Below are 20,003 nucleotides of genomic sequence, written 5' to 3'. Positions count from 1 at the left end.
CCAATTTCCTGTGGCTGGCACTGTCACTTGGCATTTTTTGCACCACCTTACAAAGTTATGTTTACACCTGGTTGAGTGATATATTTTTATCTAGTTTATGTAATTAATTTTTCCACTTATCAATCACTTAGTAGTGCAGCACCGTTACCTTTTATTATTTGTCACAATTTAGAATATAGTTAGGTGTCTGCGGCCACTTTGGTACTTTTTGGGGTAGGAAGGTAGCGCAGGAGGATCATCTTTATACAATAAGAATGTCACCCCTATGCATGGGAAAACGCAGTGCACCATTCGGAGCATTTTTAAAAACTGATCCGGGACTTCATTACCTGCATTTCTCACTGGTATAGAGGCCCATTCAAATGAATGAGCTTCTGTACCTGTGACGTGCATGTGAACACAATAGTGTGAACCTAGGCTAACGGAAGCTTGTACTGTTAGAAATATGATAAATCCCTTTCAAATGTGCTGGTATCCTGGCCTCCAAAATCAGTACTTTTTTCCTGCCAGGAGCAGTAGTTTCCTGTGCTGGACATTCAGCACTAAAAATAACACACTTCTGTTCCCAAAATTGTCATTTTTAAATATCTTTATTTTGGTATAAAATTTGTTAAAAGCAATGAAAAGTAAACTTGACCATATAAAATATGAAACATTTTCATCATAAATGAAGGTCAGACTACTTTGAAAAGCCCTGAATGCAGCAAGCCATTTTGGCAAATGTCTATGAGCTACATTAACATGACATGTAGACAGGATAGAAGATATAAGTATTGTTCTGAAAAGCATATAAAAAGTAATGCCAATTCATTTTGCTCCATACAAACAGACAAAATCTAAAACCTTCAGTCTGTTGTATTTTAATAACTAAGATATGTACACTGTAAGATGATTCATACATAAGGAACTCGACCAGCCTCTTTGTCCACTTACCGTCATCCCCAATATGTCTTGGGTTTAATATACAGTAAGTGCCTTATGTAGACGTTTACACCATGTGAGTCATGTCACTGTCTTACGGGAGCTTACAATCTAATAATTCAACCATATACAAGCACACACACTCCCTCTATGGTAATTTTAGGCAGAAACTGTGTGGTTTTGGGTTATGGTAACATATATGGAGAAGGTATACAAGCTTCAAGTTTCACAAATGGTCAGTAAAGTCTACTACCACACTGGGGGATCAGTATTGAAAGTGAGGGCCAGCTGATGAGTTAAAAGAGAAGTATGGTTTTCCCCCCCAACAAAAAGGCAGAGGGGCTAGCTCAGTCTCCCAGCACCGAGAGGCTGAGCCAGCTGCCACTCCAGGCTGCAGGGTGGACCCCGACTGTAAAGTCAGAATCGATCCAACGCCTGGACTGGCTGCGTGATGTCAGCCAACAGCAGGCTTTAGCCCAATGTCAGCTGAAAACAGTTCACAGGATTGCAGAACGAACTTCACTCTTGTGATCTATAGAAGTACAGCCAAAAGAGCTTTAGCCATACTTCCCTTTAACTAGGCAAATTAGTGCTTTCAGAATAGAGTACCTTTATTTTTTCAGGGCTCCAAAGATGTTGTGCAATATAGCAGCAGGTATCTGAAGGCAGCTCTGAATGCATATATTAAGATCCACCTGAAAGTTTACAATGTAAAAAGTACAATGCAGGTACACTTTAGTCTGTGTACAAAAAAAACTGAGTATTTTTGATGGAGGAAACTCAATCTACCCCACTGACTGCATGGTCATACCAGAACATTTCCATGCATATAAATTCTATCCTCTACTGTTCCATCTATAATTAGTGCAAATGTTAGTGCAAAACAAAAAATGTTAACGAGGACATTAACCTTATCTAGCTACTTTTTACTAGTCCATGGTAATTGTTCCTGTGTGTAAAAACATACTTATTTGTCCATTGAGCCCAATGTTGTCCTGCTTCCAGCCAAAGTTCTTATTAATCACTCTGCTCCCAGACCGCCATATTTTACTATTATCCTGTGGATGCATGGACATGCCTCTTGTCTCTGCCAAGTCCCATAGACTGGCAGAGGCCTGGTGCTTTGTTCACATACTCGGTGGTTTTTTCAAAAGGGATTTTGTGCACGTGCAGACAAACCGCAGGTATCTGCCAGATCCTATAGGCCTCCGACACGTCTATATCCTTTTTCCGATTGTGTAAGGTAGAGGCAGGAGTTAGCCGGGTATGTGAACAAAGCACCAGGCCTCTGCCAGTCTATGGGACTTGGCAGAGACAAGAGGCATGTCTCTGCCAAGTCCTATAGACTGGCAGAGGCCTGGTGCTTGGTTCACATACCCGGCGGTTTTCGCAGGATTTTGCGCACGTGCAGACAAACCGCAGGTATCTGCCAGCCAGATCCTATAGGCCCCTGACACGTCTGTGTCCTTTTTCCGATTATGTAAGACAGAGGCAGGAGTTAGCAGAGGAAGTCATGCTCTTGGGTGAAGGTACGTTTTAAGTGCATTTATCATTTTAACTTAGAATACATGTTTATTAATCTTAAAATTCAAAAAGACACTTCAAATAAGCTAAAGCCAAAAGCAAATGTTTGAGAACTCACTAAGTTTAAACACCACAAGACTGTATTTAGTTACTTATTCATCCTGTTCCCTGTGTTCTTTGTACACATTAATCTTTAGTACTTGGGCTCAAAGCCTGAGCATGCTTACCAGTTCTGCACATGTAATTAGTTTTTGTTTTTCTCTTACACAGGTTACCAATTAAAATACTTACAATGGAAAAATTTGTACTGAGGGCCTTAAAGAGGCCAAAATACTTACTGTGGCTCCAATGATCTGATGCCGCTGAGGTTCTTCCCGGCCATCTTATTCCTGGCTTCTTCTAGGTGCCAGGCAGGTAGGTTTATTTTTATTGCCTGCCTGCATTAAGTACCGCTAAGTACTACTAAGCTACAGAAATCCAAGTGAAAAAAAAAAACCCAAACAAACTTGTGGCTGATTTATACAGCAATATACTCCTCCCCACCCCCTGCCCCTATTAAGTCCAGTTCTGAGCTTTACAAATGCCCCTCTGCTTTGTTTCTGGACTTTGAAGCAAGCAGCAGAGTACTCTTTATAGTATTCTACAAGAATACCCGACTTCACACTATGCATTTTTTTTAATTCATAAAATGGTGAGCAGACTACAGTGAACAATGTGGTGTCTGTATCCTTTATAAAATTGACCCCAAAAGCATTTTTTTCCCATTTTATAAGCTATTTACATAAACAGCTCACTGAAAGTATTAACAAAGTGGTTCTAAAGGCTAGACATTTGTCACCTTAATGCATTCCCTACATTAACCACTTCAACCCCTTAGGACATACCCTTAAGTCCTTGAATTAAAGTGGTTATAACGGGATGATGCCTTCACCTGCAGGCATCATCCCGGTATCAAAATTTACAGCCAGCATGGGATTTCACGTGGAAGTGATCCAAGAGGCTATACAGCCACTCAATCACTTCTACTGGGATCAAAGGTGGGCTGCCTGGCAGTACAGAGAGGGATGAGATCAATAACGGAAGGTTACATGCCGGAACTTTACCTTAATATAGCAAAAGTATAAAGGGCCCATTCACACCAGATGCAGTGGGCTGCATTGGGTGGCTATTCCACCACAGTCCCACCACATAACAAGGCAAAATGCCATGTCTCCTTATCTCCCCAATTCACACCACTGCGTTGTGGTGGTGTGCACTGACAAGTACTGCACGCGGTATTTTTTCTAGCACAATCCACCACCACACACTGTGTGGCCAGCAACTGAACTTTATGAGATGTCTGTGTGACGTTTTAAAGTTAAAAAAAAAAAAAAAGGAACAGTGCAATGTGCCAAGATTGGCGCATGAGGCTGGATAGCACCGCACACCAGCCGCTGCATTGCAACACAGCAACTGGTGTGAACATACCCTTAGTAATCATTTGCTAAGGCTGTCCACATCAGCCAGAACTAGTGAAGGTCTTTCTTAAAGTGAAAGAAAAAACTCTAGCTATTACCATTCCTAAAAATGTTTACTCCCCCATAGTCCTTCCTATACTAACAAAAAAAAAGGAAGGAGAAGGTCTGTGTACTTATCTTTTTCAATACACTGTAGTATGGTCATATGATTCTGTAGCTCTGTGTAGGGTCTATGAATTCTGGGAGTCATAACATCACCCATAGTCTCCCACTGCCCAGCCATTACCAGCTTTCCCTCTTCTCCCCTGCAGCAGCCACTCACTGACAAAGGGGAACCGGAGCTGCGGGGCCACGAGACCAGGCCAGACCAGTGCAGAATAAAAATAAATTGGCGCACACCTTTTTTTTTTTTTTTAAACAGATTTTAGGCCGGCTTGGTAGGGGGAGAGAACATTTTTATGAATTATTGTAGTTTGGTTTATCTTCCACATTATTGGACCACTATCATAGCAAAAACTGTATTTTCTTAAGCGTAATCATCGACTGCAGTCAATACTTACCAGGTACGTTTGGAAAGCTGCACAGTTTATGATGCAATTACAAGAGGTAAACTCTAAAAAGGAAGATACAGTATTCATCTGCAAAGAACATACTCTAGAACAGTTTCAAGCATCTCTGCTCTTTGTCAAGATCAACAGGACACCTGTTGAACATAATATACTTTCACTAACGTCTTTATTTCATATGTCTTTGTCATTTTCTCCACATTTATATCCAGACTACACTGACCAGCTGTAGTGATAGTTCCAGGAGTTGGGAAACCTATACCAGTTCCAGGTGAGCTATAAGCAGCCATCTTTTATTAACTTTTTAATAAAGACAATGGGGGGAATTCAATAAAGCAACAACACTACTTTGATGGTGGTATGGTCCCTTTAACATAATCTGTACCTAATTTAAAAAAAAAAAAAAAAAAACCTCTGCACCAGCTTTGGTACCAGTAAAAACAAGTACCAATTTCAGGTAGTTTTTACTAGCGCCACTAAAATCAGTCACTGTGGCTGGGGATAATTGCCAGTTCACAGATAAGCACACTGGCGATAATTAGAACTAGCTCTGAGTTTGCATGCACAGAGAGAGACCAATACTCAGAGCTGGGCATATGTGTTGTGAATACATCCAACCAGTGATTCATCCCCAGTCCCATTCAGCTACCATCCAGGAGATTCCCCTGCCAACCGCTGAATGCAAACAGAGCCACCCCCTGGCTGACATTGTCAAAATATGGCCAGCCATATTCAGGTAATGACATCAGGGATCATGCAGAGAAGCAATGGAATTGTAAAGAGTGTCTACAGCACTCTTTATGAATTCCTCAGACTGATGCTGCAACTGCTCATGCGCCTCTGGTAATAGTCTAATTTATCCCAGTCCATGACATACATTTGCTGGACACCCTAATCAAGATGTAAATGTAGGTAAATATATAAAATTGGCATATGAAATAAAAAATAAATAAATAAAATCAGGTATGTGGAATACGCATGTATTTAGCACGTATGGTTATCAGAATAGAATATCTTTGTATTTATCTTTTTATGATATCTTTCCTATAGTATCATATTCATAGTTTGCTTGAGGGACTTTCCTGATTTAAGTGCTTGCGGAAGAAAGCCTGAATTCTCTGCCAGGAATCTACTTGTGCAAAATTGTGCTCTTTAAGTTCCCCGCCCCAAACACATGGCAGACCAACAAGCTTATGCATGGAAGCTTTACACAGGGGGAAGTAAGGCGGCTCAATGTAATGTCCTGCTTTGGCATAGTACACAACCTCTGGTTTTTCTTTCCCTTGCTCTTCCAAAAGTTTGCAGGCAGTCCGAGCATAAAAGTCGCTTTTCCAGTTCCTGTCATCTTCTCCCACGATAAAGAGAAACTTGCAATCTGCTCTTCCAACAGGAATAAGGCTCTGACGATTCGGTTCTTCTAATGGATTGTTAAAAATGTCCCTGATATCGACAAATCCTGGCTGTGGGAATTTCGCTTTTTTGGGGTCATAGCCAATAGCAGGCAGTGTGATGTCTTTGTAGTGAAGGTCTGCTGCAATATTGGCCACAGATCCATTTACTACAGCTGCAGCGGTTATACCTTTCAGGAAGGACGTCATAGAAAGCACCAAATCTCCACCTTTAGAATGGCCAAGAAGACCTACTCCTGGACCTTTAACCTGAAGAAGAAGAAAACAGATAGCTCTATCAGCTTATTATCATGAGAGATGGCCAGCAAGCTTTATAAGGAAGATCCATCCAAAACAAACAGCTACACATTTAATCACACATCCACTTCAAAATCCAAGAAACTGTAGATGGAATGTCTAAGTCAGCAAACTTTGCTTTTAATATAATGTATATTTAAAGAAACCCTGAACTTTTTTTTAAAAAAAGGTCTTTACAACGGGTGAACTTTATTGCAACTTACCAATTTACAGATGTGGTGGCCACAATAGTTTTCTTCTTAGCATTACAAAACTTTGAAAGTGAGTGGGGAGGTATTTGACTGAGGTGGACATAGGAGTAAGGGCTCATGTACACTGCAGCTGCTAAACTGACCTTCAGGAGCTGTTGAGCGTTTTTCTTTTTTTTTTTTTTTTTTTTTAGCAGCAGAGTTTACAGTCGTTTTCTTGAAGGAAACAAAATCACGTTCAGGAGTAGATTTTACCAGCGTTTCAAACATCAAACGCTTCTAAACGCGGCTAACCACGTTTATATGTGTTTGGACGCGTTTTTTGGCTGGTCCATATCCGAGGCACAATTCACTAAGTGGTATCTTACCGCATCCAAGTATGTGGTAGCATACCGCATAGCATTAAAAAAAAAAACAAAACATTTGAATCCACTAAAAAAAAAAAAGGCTACTATATAAAACAGCCGGACGGTGGTAGTGCAAGGTCGGGTGGCCTCCCCGCACCCTGCTTGTGCGCGCTCCCTGGGAGCAGAACATGCAGGATATGACTGACAATCTGTGGATGTTGCACAATAATAATTATTACCTTAATAAATCGTCAAATAGTCAACTCCTCACTATACTTAAACCTGCTCCTACCACCATTCTGAGCCTAATCTAACTGCTCTGTGAAAGGAAAGAGATCTACACTTACCTATGCTGAAAGCGCTCTAGTTCAGTCACATGACTGGCCCCCAACGCCGAATCCAGTGTAGTGGAGGGACAGCAGACAATGAACGCCCCATAGTAAGCCTATGGGTGATGTCATCACCCAGGCTCTGCAGCCATTGTCAGAGATCTCTCCTCTTCACTGAAGATGGCAGCAGGAGAGATCATGTGATTAGACTGGAGCGCCCTCAGAATAGGCAAGTGTAGATTTCTTTCATTTACAGGGTAGTTAAACATGCTTCTACCCCATTCTAAGCCTGTTCTAACACCTTCCCACCCGGCCTATAGCAGATTGAGGGCTGGGTGGGACACTCCTCCTTCTGAGTGGGCATCATATGATGTCCTGTCAAAAGGTGCTGCCCAAGTGGCCGCACGGCAGTGCAACCTGTCACCAGCTGTGTACATGGGACACAGCCGATGAGAGATCACTACACCGGCCCACTGCCAGTGTCATATGACCGCTGTGACCAATCACAGTGGATCACATAACACTTGTATAGAACGGATGGCTTCCTTTCATACCATCCTTGTATACAATTGTGATTGGTCACAAGGCACAGACAGGGCCAATCACAGCCCATATGTACCATGTGATGAGCTTTGCCCAATCACAACAAAAGACTGAATGAATCAGTTTCATTCAGTAAAATTGGTTGTTAATATCAATGAAATACATTGGTATTAGCAATCATAATGTGTAACAAAAATACTGATCACATGCCCAGAGTAGTACAATGTTACTGTGTTAAGGTTGTATTGCTCTGGTCACAGAGTGTTGAAAAAAATAGTAAAAAAATTTAATTAAAAAGAAAAAAAAAAAAAATGATAGAACAAGTTGAAAAAAAAAAATGTAATTATTATTAAATTTTTTTTTTTACATACTGTCATCAGTCAGTGTCTCTGATCACCTCCTCACAAGTTACAGAACGCTGTACTGTGCTGGTGACAATATGTAAAAAGAAAAAAAAAATTGTGATTTTTTTTTTTTTTTTTTTTTTTTAAATTTGCTCATTTTCAAAAAAATGTGGCAAAAAATTACAACTTCAAAAAACTCACCATGCCTCTTACTAAATACCTTGGACTGTATTTTCCAAAAATGAGTAATTTGGGGGGTACTTGGACTATCCTGGAGTTTTCGGGCCTCAAGAAATGAGATTGGCTCTCAGTACATCAGGATTGATTGACTGGCAGAGATATATATATATATATATATATATATATATATACATATACATACACACACACACACACACACACACATATACATACATACATACACACCATAGCTTGTGGGCTCAGTGGTGATTAAATACTACCAGAAGAAAGCTCTATTTGTGTGAGAAAAAAATGCTAACTTTTTTTATGGGTACAGTGTTGCATGACCACGCAATTGTCATTCAAAATGCGACAATGCTGAAAGCTGAAAATTGGCCTGGGCAGGAGGGGGTAAAAGTGTCTGGTATTGAAGTGGTTAAGTATAGTCAGGAATTAACTGGACTTTCCCCTCTTGCTCATCTGAACATCTTTTCTCTCCCTTTACAGGTAAACTTGCATTTATGTTACTGCTGCTTCCCATCCATCTGTAGCCCTGTTCACATTATTGTGTTTGTCTTTACGTTTCTTACCTAAATTATGAACTGAGTCTAATCTTTACAACCCTGCCCTCTTGGTCCTCTAGCAGTTTGATTGTGGTGTGAAGAAGTTGCTCTGCTGTGTGCCTTATATTAACTTCTGATTGATCCATTGGCAAATACCACACCCACCCACCACAGTATAAATCTAAATCACCATTATGGGGAAGGCACATGGCAGGGTGCACATATTAGGGTGGTGCATGTTGGGGTTCTTCTAATAAAGTGGGGTTTGTTAATTAAGTGGCACTTCTGCTCTTGCACTTCAGCAATTGCACAAAGCGAAAATCTACAGCAAACGACTTTGCAAAACATCACACTGCAGGTGACCTCGTTTCCCCATTCAGCTCTCCTTCCTCTCTGCAACATGTGCTCTCTTCCAATTGTCAACTGTAACCAAACGCACCCATCACCCAGCAGCCACAATCCACACAATTTAAATCCATTCCTCTTCTTCCCAAAACCATCCTACCCTTCTCCTGTACCCCATGGAATGCCTGCTCTGTCTGCAACAAACTTACCTCTGTTCAAAACCAATAACTACTTGCTGTCACCGAAACCTGGCTTCATGAATCCAACACTGTTTCTCCAGCTTTCCTCTCCATGGCGGCGTTCTCTGGACACCCACAGTGGATGGAAGGGAGGTGGAGTGAGATTCATCCTATTCCCACTGAGCACCTTTGATCACAGAGGATGCTCTGCAATGAGGAGGCATTTGAAACGCTCTTCAAAAACCTGAAAGATAAGCTAGTCACCCCACACGGAACTGTACCCAAGCTTGTGATATTCAAAGGTCAGCAGCTACAAATATTGCATCTACAGTCTGAGGTGACATCTTTGCCTAGTGAAGGAAAGAAGTGGTAGCAGGTACCACCAAAACAAAAAAAAAAGATTTCTTAATTGGCTGGGGAGGAGATTATGAGGGGAACTTGCATGTTCAGGTGACGGTGTACTTTAAAGGGAAGAGGTGGGTCCAAATCAGATGACTCTCCCAAAAATCCAGTTGGGCTGTAATCTGGAAAGTATGCACAGAAAGGTAGAAATCATTAGTTGACCAAAAGCTAGGATGTCATCCTGTCAGAAAGGACCATAGATCATTTCAGATCCTCTGTACCACAATCTGCTCTATCATGACTTCATTGCAAGTGCTTATGCAGGTAGACTAGGCAACATCAGGACTGGCCAATCATCCATGTGGATAGAATAGGGGCAAGAACGGGACGGGCTCATCATCCATGTGGATAGGCTAGGGGCAAGATCGGGACGGGCTCATCATCCATGTGGATAGGCTAGGGGCAAGATCGGGACGGGCTCATCATCCATGTGGATAGGCTAGGGGCAAGATCGGGACGGGCTCATCATCCATGTGGATAGGCTAGGGGCAAGATCGGGACGGGCTCATCATCCATGTGGATAGGCTAGGGGCAAGATCGGGACAGGCTCATCATCCATGTGGATAGGCTAGGGGCAAGATCGGGACGGGCTCATCATCCATGTGGATAGGCTAGGGGCAAGATCGGGACGGGCTCATCATCCATGTGGATAGGCTAGGGGCAAGATCGGGACGAGCTCATCATCCATGTGGATAGGATAGGGGCAAGATCGGGACGGGCTCATCATCCATGTGGATAGGATAGGGGCAAGATCGGGACGGGCTCATCATCCATGTGGATAGGATAGGGGCAAGATCGGGACGGGCTCATCATCCATGTGGATAGGATAGGGGCAAGATCGAGACGGGCTCATCATCCATGTGGATAGGCTAGGGGCAAGATCGGGACGGGCTCATCATCCATGTGGATAGGCTAGGGGCAAGATCGGGACGAGCTCATCATCCATGTGGATAGGATAGGGGCAAGATCGGGACAAGCTCATCATCCATGTGGATAGGCTAGGGGCAAGATCGGGACAAGCTCATCATCCATGTGGATAGGATAGGGGCAAGATCGGGACAAGCTCATCATCCATGTGGATAGGATAGGGGCAAGATCAGGACAGGCTCATCATCCATGTGGATAGACTAGGGGCAAGATCGGGACTGGCTAATCATCCAGCTTGCTCCAAGGTCTGATGACCAACATAAATTCAACAATTGGGGCCACCTGACATGGTTGATAAAGCTGGAAAAAAGTAAATTCATCTACCTGTTTTTAATAATCACAACATAAATCCCTAGGAACATTTATTACAACGTAATTAAACTACCTGTAGAGGTGGCCTTAGATGGATTGAAATTTGGCTGGTTCAGCAGGGAACAGCAGAATTTCGATCAATGAGTTTCTGCCCATTGAAGGCGATCATTAGTGTGGATGGAAGAATCTGCTCTGCCTCTTCAATTTTCTAAGGGCAGCGTGAAGGAAACGTTCACCTTCTAAAACATGTTATATGTTACACCTGTATGTAGGGTGTAACATATTACTGAGGCAGCAGTCATACAACATTGTACTCAAACTAAAATTTTATCATTTTGTTCACACAACTAGAGCTTTCTTTTGGTGGTATTTAATCAACACTGGGGTTTTTATTTTTTGCTAAATTAACAAAAAGACTGAAATTTTTTTTATTTTTTTTTTAAAAAAAACGTTTTTTAGTTTGTTTTAAAAGTTTGCAAATAAATAATTGCTCTTCATAAATTTACGCCAAGATGTATTCTGCTACATTTCTTTGGTGAAAATAACCCAAATCAGTATTTATTATTTAGTTTGTAGGAAAGTTATAGAGTTCACAAACTATGGTATAGATCTGAACATTGATCAATCCTGAAGTACTGACAGCCAATCTAATTTCTTGAGGCCCAAAAATGTCAGAACAGTACAGATATCCCCCAAATTACCCTTTTTTTCAAAGTAGGCAGTCTGACGTATTTCATAAGAGGCATGTCGAGTTTTTTGAAGTTGTAATAATTTTTTGGTCATAATTTTTTGGAAAATGAAAAAAAAAAAAAATTCACAATTTTTTTTTTTTTTTAACACTGTCACCAGTGCAGTTCAGTATCAGCATATAACTGGTGTGGCAGTGATCAGGGACACTGACTGGCGACAGTACGAAAAAAAAAAAAAGATTTTTTTTCAGTTTACTAAATTGTTTTTCTCTTTAAGATTTTTTTTTCATATTGCACTATGACCAAAGTAGTATAATGTTACCATAGCAACATTAAACTACTTTGGGGAAGTGATCAGTTTTTTTTTTTGTTTTTTTTTTTACACAATTTGATTGATTACAGCAAAGAATTTATTTGCTATAAGCAAGCATTTAACTGAATGAAATCGATTCATTCAGGTTTTTTGTTGTGACTAGCTGTGATTGGCCACGGCTAATCACATGACACAGATGGGCTGTGATTGGCCCAGCCTGCGCATGTGATCACTTTGACCATTCACAGCTAGACACTTGTATACAATGGATGGCATGAAAGGAAGCCATCCATTGTATACAACTGTCATGTGACCTGCTGTGATTGGTCACAGCAGGTCACATGGTACTGGCAACGTGGCCGGTACACAGAAATGCAAAATCACATATATACTGTGATATAAATGTGACATGAATGTACAGATTTGAGTAGATAAGATGTGACCTGCAGCAATATGTAATCGTAAATGTAGTTGCATGCCTTGTCAGTAAAGAAATATTCAGTCAGAGGTACTCAGACACAAATGGTCATCAATTAGCATCTGAAAAGCCTAGCTTCCTGTGGAAGTGGCACCTGGGTGCTAATAAGATTTTGTCACCTTCTGAGGAAACCTGTTGGAAGGAAATGGCTGGAGACAGGTTGTCTCCCTGACAGCGGGAGCTCTAAAAGAATATACAGACATCAAAGGGTATGTTTCATCCCTCATAAAAGCGAAAATATTAGTTGCAGAGACGAAAATACTTCCTTCTGATACGGCACTCTGTGGGTCACATCGACATATAAAAACCGTATTTGTGGATTAGGCAGAATGCAGGAAATGGTTAGGTGGAGCTGGATTGCAACAGTCGAACAGTGATTGGTACTGTCGCAATCGGACTGATGCGCTGGTGTCGAAAATCCAATCCTCGACTTGGTGATTCAAGCCGGTCTTGGTCCGATTGACCCTGGGCACCCAGAAAATCCTGTGGGCAGATACAGGAACACCCCCCACGGTCATTTGGCCGAGGACTAATGTTCCGCCTACGTCCATATCCCCATAAATTGAGTACCCGGACATAGGGACATTGGGATTCATATGGAGCTGGTCGATCGACTAACTGATTATGGACTCTCTGACTTGCTCCAGTCACAGGGTAAATCTTGGTAAAAGTTTTATTCTGTTTTATTCCCTTTTATTTTATAGTGAATAGTCATGTGTGTCTTCTTGTATTTTTTGTATTTCTGTAGCTTTTTATATTTTGTACGTTTTATGCATGTGCTCATATCTTCAGAGATTAGATTGTATTGCATTTTAGTGCCTTTAAACGCTCGGTCAAGCTCATTGCCAATCTGTATGCAATTGCACTGCGTGTGGGCAGATTACGTGCAGATTGTAAAGCTAACAGATCGGCCAGACGGAGATCTGTGTGTGTGGGGTGTCCCAGCAGACTGTTCTGCGCATAAAACTGTTGGGTGGTGGCAAGCTACCGTTTGTGGTGTGTCTGGTGTGAGGGTGTGTGGACAATGGAAGAGTGATTAACAGCGGGGTTCTAGCTGTAGGATAGCTGGAAGGATCCTAGAAGGGTGTGTGATTGCGAAGCTGCTCCTCAACTCTAATCAGTGCACCAGATTGTATATAAGATTTGTATCTGCCAGTGTGTGGTCGGCCATCTGGATTGGAGTTGAGTCTCCCTCCGGTGTTGGAAAAAGGTAGTGCGGGCTGTGGAAGACGGCTGGTCTTATATATACGGTTTTATATATTCAAAGTTAAGTCCCCTTTATTCCCTCCTACCCCCAGTCACGACCGCACGTGCGCACCTCGGTTAGCTAGTCGCTGTAGGTGACCTGTAACATATACACGTGATTATGTGCACCTGTAACACCCTGTAGCAATATATCTGCTATAGGGCGACAGAAAAGTGGTTAATCCAAGGCAGGACTTATGAAGCCCTGTGGAAAGCATTTCACAAGATATCCAAGCCTCCTAGAATGGCGCTCACCTCTGGATGCTGCAGCATGTAATTCAACGCCTCTTCAAAGTACTCCAAGCAAAAAGCTTTCATTTCCTTTGGGAGATCTTCATAGTTGTAGTACGCCAGTGCCATTGTGGCAAACCCTCTACTGGCTAATAGGCTAGCTTTATATTCTAGCAGTCCTCCGCCTGTCCCTGGAATTTCAATCACTCCGGGAAATGGTCCGGGTCCTGTAGGCAGAATTCACAACCATTACTACACCTGTAATGGGATCTCATTCACTGCACAAGCCAGAAGTAGCTGTAAATCAATTCTAATTGTAAAGCATTGCGTTGTATGAAATAGCAGTCGTGTTTGACAGAATTGATAGGACATATGGATATATGATCTTTGAAATGCTGTGAACTCTGCTGGCCTTTTCCTAGAGTTGTCTATGCCCGCTATGTCGTCATATTTTGCTACATATTCCGAGTAAAATTTTATTATATATATATATATATATATATATATATATATATATATATATATATATATATATACACACACACATACACACACACATACACATACACACACAGTATCTCACAGAAGTGAGTCCACCCCTCACATTTTTGTAAATATATTATTATATCTTTCCATGTGACAACACTGAATAAATTACACATCTTGTATAACAGTGGACATTTGCTGTCCCACAAAATAACTCAACATACAGCCATTAATCTCTAAAACGCTGGCAACAAAAGTGAAAATGTCCAAATTGGGCCCAAAGTGTCAATATTTTCTGTGGACACCATTATTTTCCAGCACTGCCTTAACCCTCTTGGGCATGGAGTTCTCCAGAGCTTCACAGGTTGCCACTGGAGTCAGCTTCCACTCGTCCATGACGACATCACGGAGCTGGTGGATGTCCCTTTAAAAAATGTTTTAATCACTTTTATTCTTATCACAAGAAGTGCATGCATCCCTTGTGATAGAAATAATTAGTGACAGGTCCTCTTTATGGAGAGATATGGAGTCAATAAGACCCCACATCTCTCCTCTGCAATGTAAAGGATTGGATCAAAAAAAAAAAAAATGGCCAGAACCGGAGGTGACATCGCTCCAGTCCTCCAAGGGCATAGAGAGGAGTGGAGGCCATCTTTCCTTCACTCGTCTCTATGCCCAGCGCCGGGATCGCTCAATGGTTTCTCAGGTAAGGCTGAGAACCACCAAGCGGTGGCCGGTGGCAGCAGCAGTGAGCAGGCGGCAGCGACGGAGGGTGGGCGGTCACAAGGGGCCCTTTTTTTTTCGGCACCTGTATCAGTGCTTTTTTTTAATTTTGGCCTAAATGTTTCGGCCACCAAACGTTCGGCGCATCCCTACTGTATATACATACATACAAACACTATATTGCCAAAAGTATTGGGACGCCTGCCTTTACACTCACATGAACTTTAACGGCATCCCAGTCTTAGTCCATACGGTTCAATATTGAGTTGGCCCACCCTTTGCAGCTATAACAGCTTCAACTCTTCTGGGAAGGCTGTCCACAAGGTTTAGGAGGGTGTCTATGGGAATGTTTGACATTCTTCCAGAAGCACATTTGTGAGGTCAGGCACTGATGTCAGATGAGAAGGCCTGGATCATATTCTCCGCTCTAATTCATCCCAAAGGTGTTCTATCAGGTTGAGGTCAGGACTCTGTGCAGGCCAGTCAAGTTCCTCCACCCCAAACTCGCTCATCCATGTCTTTATGGACCTTGCTTTGTGCATTGGTGCGCAGTCATGTTGAAACAAGAAGGGGCCACCCCCAAACTGTTCCCACAAATGTCTTGGTATGCTGACGCCTTAAGAGTTCCCTTCACTAGAACTAGGGGGCCAAGCCCAACCCCTGGAAAACAACCCCACACCATAATCCTCCCTCCACCACACTTTACACTTGGCACAGTGCGGTCCGGTAAGTAACGTTCTCCTGGGAACCGCCAAACCCAGACAGAGAGAGAGATCTTACTTTGGAATGAAGGTGTGGAATTTTTATGCTTACTTTCCTGCATAGACTGTTATTGGTCATTGGATGTCTCTATACTCACATAATATGTGCCAAGATCTCCTATTATTAATGTCCAGTATTAGGAATGTTTTATGAGCCAAGCTGAATTGCTGCAGTGAGTCTGCTTCCATAAAATGAACCACCAGCAACCAAAAAAGGAGATCCTGAGGGAAATCCAGCAGATAGCAGAAAGGATGCCACAGCAATGGTGACATGGTCCAAAGTTGTTTTTGTTTATTAGTGAAAAATTAACAGTATAAGAAAGCCACATATTTTGAGGGTTTACCCACCCCCCTTCTTCAAGGCTTGTAAGTGATATCACATCGGGAATGCCGGGATTCAAAAGGGTTTGAAAAGTTCATAGACATAATATTTTAGGGCCGGTTCACACCAGCGGCTGTGTTAAATAAATAATTCCCTACAGCGTGTCCGCAGTCTCTGACCGCCGCCTGTAGCGTGTCCGCAGTCTCTGACCGCCGCCTGTAGCGTGTCCGCAGTCTCTGACCGCCGCCTGTAGCGTGTCCGCAGTCTCTGACCGCCGCCTGTAGCGTGTCCGCAGTCTCTGACCGCCGCCTGTAGCGTGTCCGCAGTCTCTGACCGCCGCCTGCAGCGTGTCCGCAGTCTCTGACCGCCGCCTGTAGCGTGTCCGCAGTCTCTGACCGCCGCCTGCAGCGTGTCTAACACTAAATAATAAGCACAAATCTTTGGTGTGTCGGGATAAAATGGATGTCCCCAAAATGTCATCAGTTGACACTGGGATGCAGTCTCAAGTCAAGCTCAATGTCCACAATGGAGTGCATGAGTCAGAATAAGCCCAATGTGGCATAAAGTGGACCTCCTTCACAGGTTGCCATTCCCTCCACTCTTTATAAAGTGATGTATAGTGGATTGATTTGCAGGCATTCAGAAGGTGATACTGCTGTCACCTGAATGTGTTTTTCCCCAGCTAAATAGGAATTTTGCATTGAACTTCTGCATCCTAATGCAAGCTAAATGATTGCCTTGTGGCTATAGTGCTGCCCCACTGACATCAATAGGCAAGAATGACGGGGGGGGCGCCTGTGGAAGTTGGTATGGAAAGTTACATTGCTGCTCTGTGAAGCTAGGGATTCAGGTCACAGCAATGTGTAGTCACCCAGCAGCTGCTATGTTCATTTACAGGTAGGCGGTCAGGTGGCCGTTCTGTTTACGTGCGTCTTTTAAGCCCCTCCCACTGATAGAAGTTCTGCTGTGCATGCCAAGGAGAATGGGCATAACCAGTGTCTTTCTCATCTATAATCCGGGGAAGAGGGGGGGGGGGGGTCCTTTATCACACCGCTGTAATGACTTTATAGATGTAAACCTGGCAGATGACTTGTTCTGGGTGTTGCCAATGTTTATATTGTGTTCAGACTGTTCAAATATGGATTGTCTTCGCTTCTAATATGAGATCTGTCATGTTTCTGGTTGTCAGTAAAAAAATGCTGTCAATATACTTTCCATGTTTTATCAGTTAAAAAAAGTAACCAGGAGGCTGGCAGCCCCGGTCCTGTGTAGCTTCAGATAACACACAGCCTCCACTGTCCCCGATCATTTCTTTGTGTCACACCCAGTGACCCCAATGTCCCTCCATATCATACCTGGTGCCCCCAATGTTCCTATGTCTCATCCGGTGACCTTAATATCCCTCCATACCATACCTGGTGACCCCAATATTCCTATGTCAACCCCAGTGACCCCAATATTCCTATGTAACCCCGCTATCCTTTTCCTGGGGCCTCTTAGCCAGTAAGAAAAGCATGGCCCACACTGCTCCTTCCCTCACGCCAATCCTCCATGCCATCCTGTGACCCCGATTCCACGTCACCCCCAGTGATCCCAATCCTCCATGACACCCCCAGTGACCCCGATTCCACATCACCCCCAGTGATCCCAATCCTCCACGACACCCCCAGTGACCCCGATTCCACGTCACCCCCAGTGACCCCGATTCTCCACGACACCCCCAGTGACCCCGATTCCACGTCACCCCCAGTGATCCCAATCCTCCACGACACACCCAGTGACCCCGATTCCACGTCACCCCCAGTGATCCCAATCCTCCACGACACCACCAGTGACCCCGATTCCACGTCACCCCCCCTGATCCCAATCCTCCACGACACCACCAGTGACCCCGATTCCACGTCACCCCCCCTGATCCCAATCCTCCACGACACCCCCAGTGACCCCGATTCCACGTCACCCCCCGTGATGCATCCTCCCTTACCCCCAGTGACCCCGATCACCCATGGACCCTCCTGTGACCCCGCTCCCCTGTCCAGGGGACACTCACCAGGCAGTATGAGTTTAGTGGCCTGCACTACACCCTCCCTCACCCTGATCCCCCATGTCACCCCCCCCCCCCTAGTGGCCCCGCTCCCCCGTCCTGGGGACACTCACCGGGCGGTATTTAGAGAATGGCCCGCACTGCGCCCTCCCTCACCCTGATCCCCCATGTCCCCCCCCAGTGGCCCCGATCCCCCAATGTCCCCCCCAGTGGCCGATCCCTCGTCCTGGGGACACTCACTGGGCGGTATGAACAGAGTGGCCCGAACTGCGCCCAGATCCCATATGTTACCCCTGGTGTCCCTGGTCCTCTATGTCACCTCCAGTGACCCCAATTTTCCTTATTCATCTGCAGTGACCCCGATCCCCCAATGTCCCCCCCAGTGACCCCAATCCTCCAGTGACCCTGATCCCCCAATGTCCCCCCCAGTGACCCCAATCCTCCAGTGACCCTGATCCCCCAATGTCCCCCCAGTGACCCCAATCCTCCAGTGATCCCCATCCCCCAATGTCCCCCCCAGTGACCCCAATCCTCCAGTGACCCCGATCCCCCCCATGTCCCCCCAGTGACCCCGATCCCCCCATGTCCTCCCCAGTGACCCCGATCCCCCCATGTCCTCCCCAGTGACCCCGATCCCCGTATGTCCTCCCCAGTGACCCCGATCCCCGTATGTCCTCCCCAGTGACCCCGATCCCCCCATGTCCTCCCCAGTGACCCCGATTCCCCCATGTCCTCCCCAGTGACCCCGATTCCCCCATGTCCTCCCCAGTGACCCCGATCCCCCATGTCCCCCCCAGTGGCCCCGCTCCCGTCCTGGGGACACTCACCGGGCGGTATGAAGAGAGTGGCCCGCACTGCGCCCTCCCTCACCCCGATCCTCCGGACTCCTTCCCCCAGGAAGCTCCTCTCCTGGACCGCAGTGCTCAGCACAGCTCCGGCCGGCTCCTGGTGGAGGGAGAAGCGGACAATCAGGGGGCTCCGCACGTCCTTCTTCACCATCCTCCTCACACCATTCCGGGGCTCCAGAGCCCACAGGGGCCCCTCCGCTTCTACTCCGGTGAAGGTGCCGCCCTCCAGCGCCGGGCTCCGGCTCAGCTCCAGCTCCCCTCCGCTCCCGGCTCTGTACCGACCCAGGGAAGTGAACGGCTCCCCGCCTTCATCGGTCAGCTCGGTGCGGAGAGTCACCTCCTGTCCGGGGATCAAGCCGCTCACCTCCAGCCGGAGAGGATCATCGAACAGGCAGCGCTCCGGGAACACCCTCAACTGTACCGAACCCGACATGGAGCGCCGACACCGGGGGAGACCGGAGCCGGAAATGGATCGCCCGAACCGATGGAGACCACCGGACGACCGGAGCAGAAAGCGGCACATGCACTGCATGACAGAAGACTGTTTTTGGGGCGGGACTTCCTAGGGGAGTAGAACCGCGGGCGGAGCCATAGGGGGGGAGGAACTTTGCCAAGGGAAATACATACACTGTATGGAAGTGGGCTGCTCCTAGGGCGGGGCTTCAATGGGGCCGCAGGATCGGGGCTGGACAGAAGAGTACTCCGGAGGCGGGGCTTCACGGGGGGCGGAGGAACTTGGCACAAGACAGTACAGATATTGCTTGACACAGAACGAAACTGAGGGCGGGGCTTCACGGGGGGCGGAGAATCTGGACGGAAAAAAAGATTGCTTTCAGGGGCGGAGCTCGGCACAAGAGGATACATTCTCTTAATGACAGAGGACTTCAGTGGGGGCGTGGCTTCAGTGGGGCGGAGAAAACCGGTCACATGAGTTAGCTCCTTAGCAAGGTGTCCTCCAGCTCAGAGATGACCTTCCATTAGCCTCTGTCTACTGCTGCAATCTTGTCATCAGCCTATTTATAATAGTAAT

At 45.1% G+C, this 20,003-nt stretch overlaps 1 protein-coding gene across 1 annotated transcript; it reads right to left on the bottom strand.

Moving 5' to 3' along the window:
- Positions 1-571: 571 nt before the first annotated feature.
- On the bottom strand, positions 572-19,564 carry LOC149437082 (acyl-coenzyme A thioesterase 1-like). The gene is made up of 3 exons (XM_089661114.1): positions 18,953-19,564; positions 13,814-14,016; positions 572-6,126 (listed from the first exon to the last, which is right to left on the bottom strand). The coding sequence occupies exons 1-3, from the start codon at positions 19,503-19,505 to the stop codon at positions 5,527-5,529; spliced, it is 1,356 nt and encodes a 451-aa protein (XP_089517240.1). The 5' UTR covers positions 19,506-19,564; the 3' UTR covers positions 572-5,526.
- Positions 19,565-20,003: the final 439 nt, after the last annotated feature.

This window comes from Staurois parvus, unplaced genomic scaffold (genome assembly GCF_062004578.1).
Source record: "Staurois parvus isolate SC_StPar_1 unplaced genomic scaffold, SC_StPar_1.0 ptg001316l, whole genome shotgun sequence".
Classification (NCBI taxonomy): domain Eukaryota; kingdom Metazoa; phylum Chordata; class Amphibia; order Anura; family Ranidae; genus Staurois; species Staurois parvus.
This window is presented reverse-complemented; position numbering and strand designations above follow the sequence as displayed.

Bases quoted from the DNA above. Each gene is read 5' to 3' on its own strand.
- LOC149437082 (XM_089661114.1), bottom strand. From the start codon at position 19,505: ATGCAGTGCATGTGCCGCTTTCTGCTCCGGTCGTCCGGTGGTCTCCAT. The intron at 14,017-18,952 runs GTGAGTGTCCCC...TTCTGCCTACAG, and splicing joins CACTCTCTTCATACCGCCCG to GACCCGGACCATTTCCCGGA. The intron at 6,127-13,813 runs GTGAGCGCCATT...CTTCTTCTTCAG, and splicing joins ACATGCTGCAGCATCCAGAG to GTTAAAGGTCCAGGAGTAGG.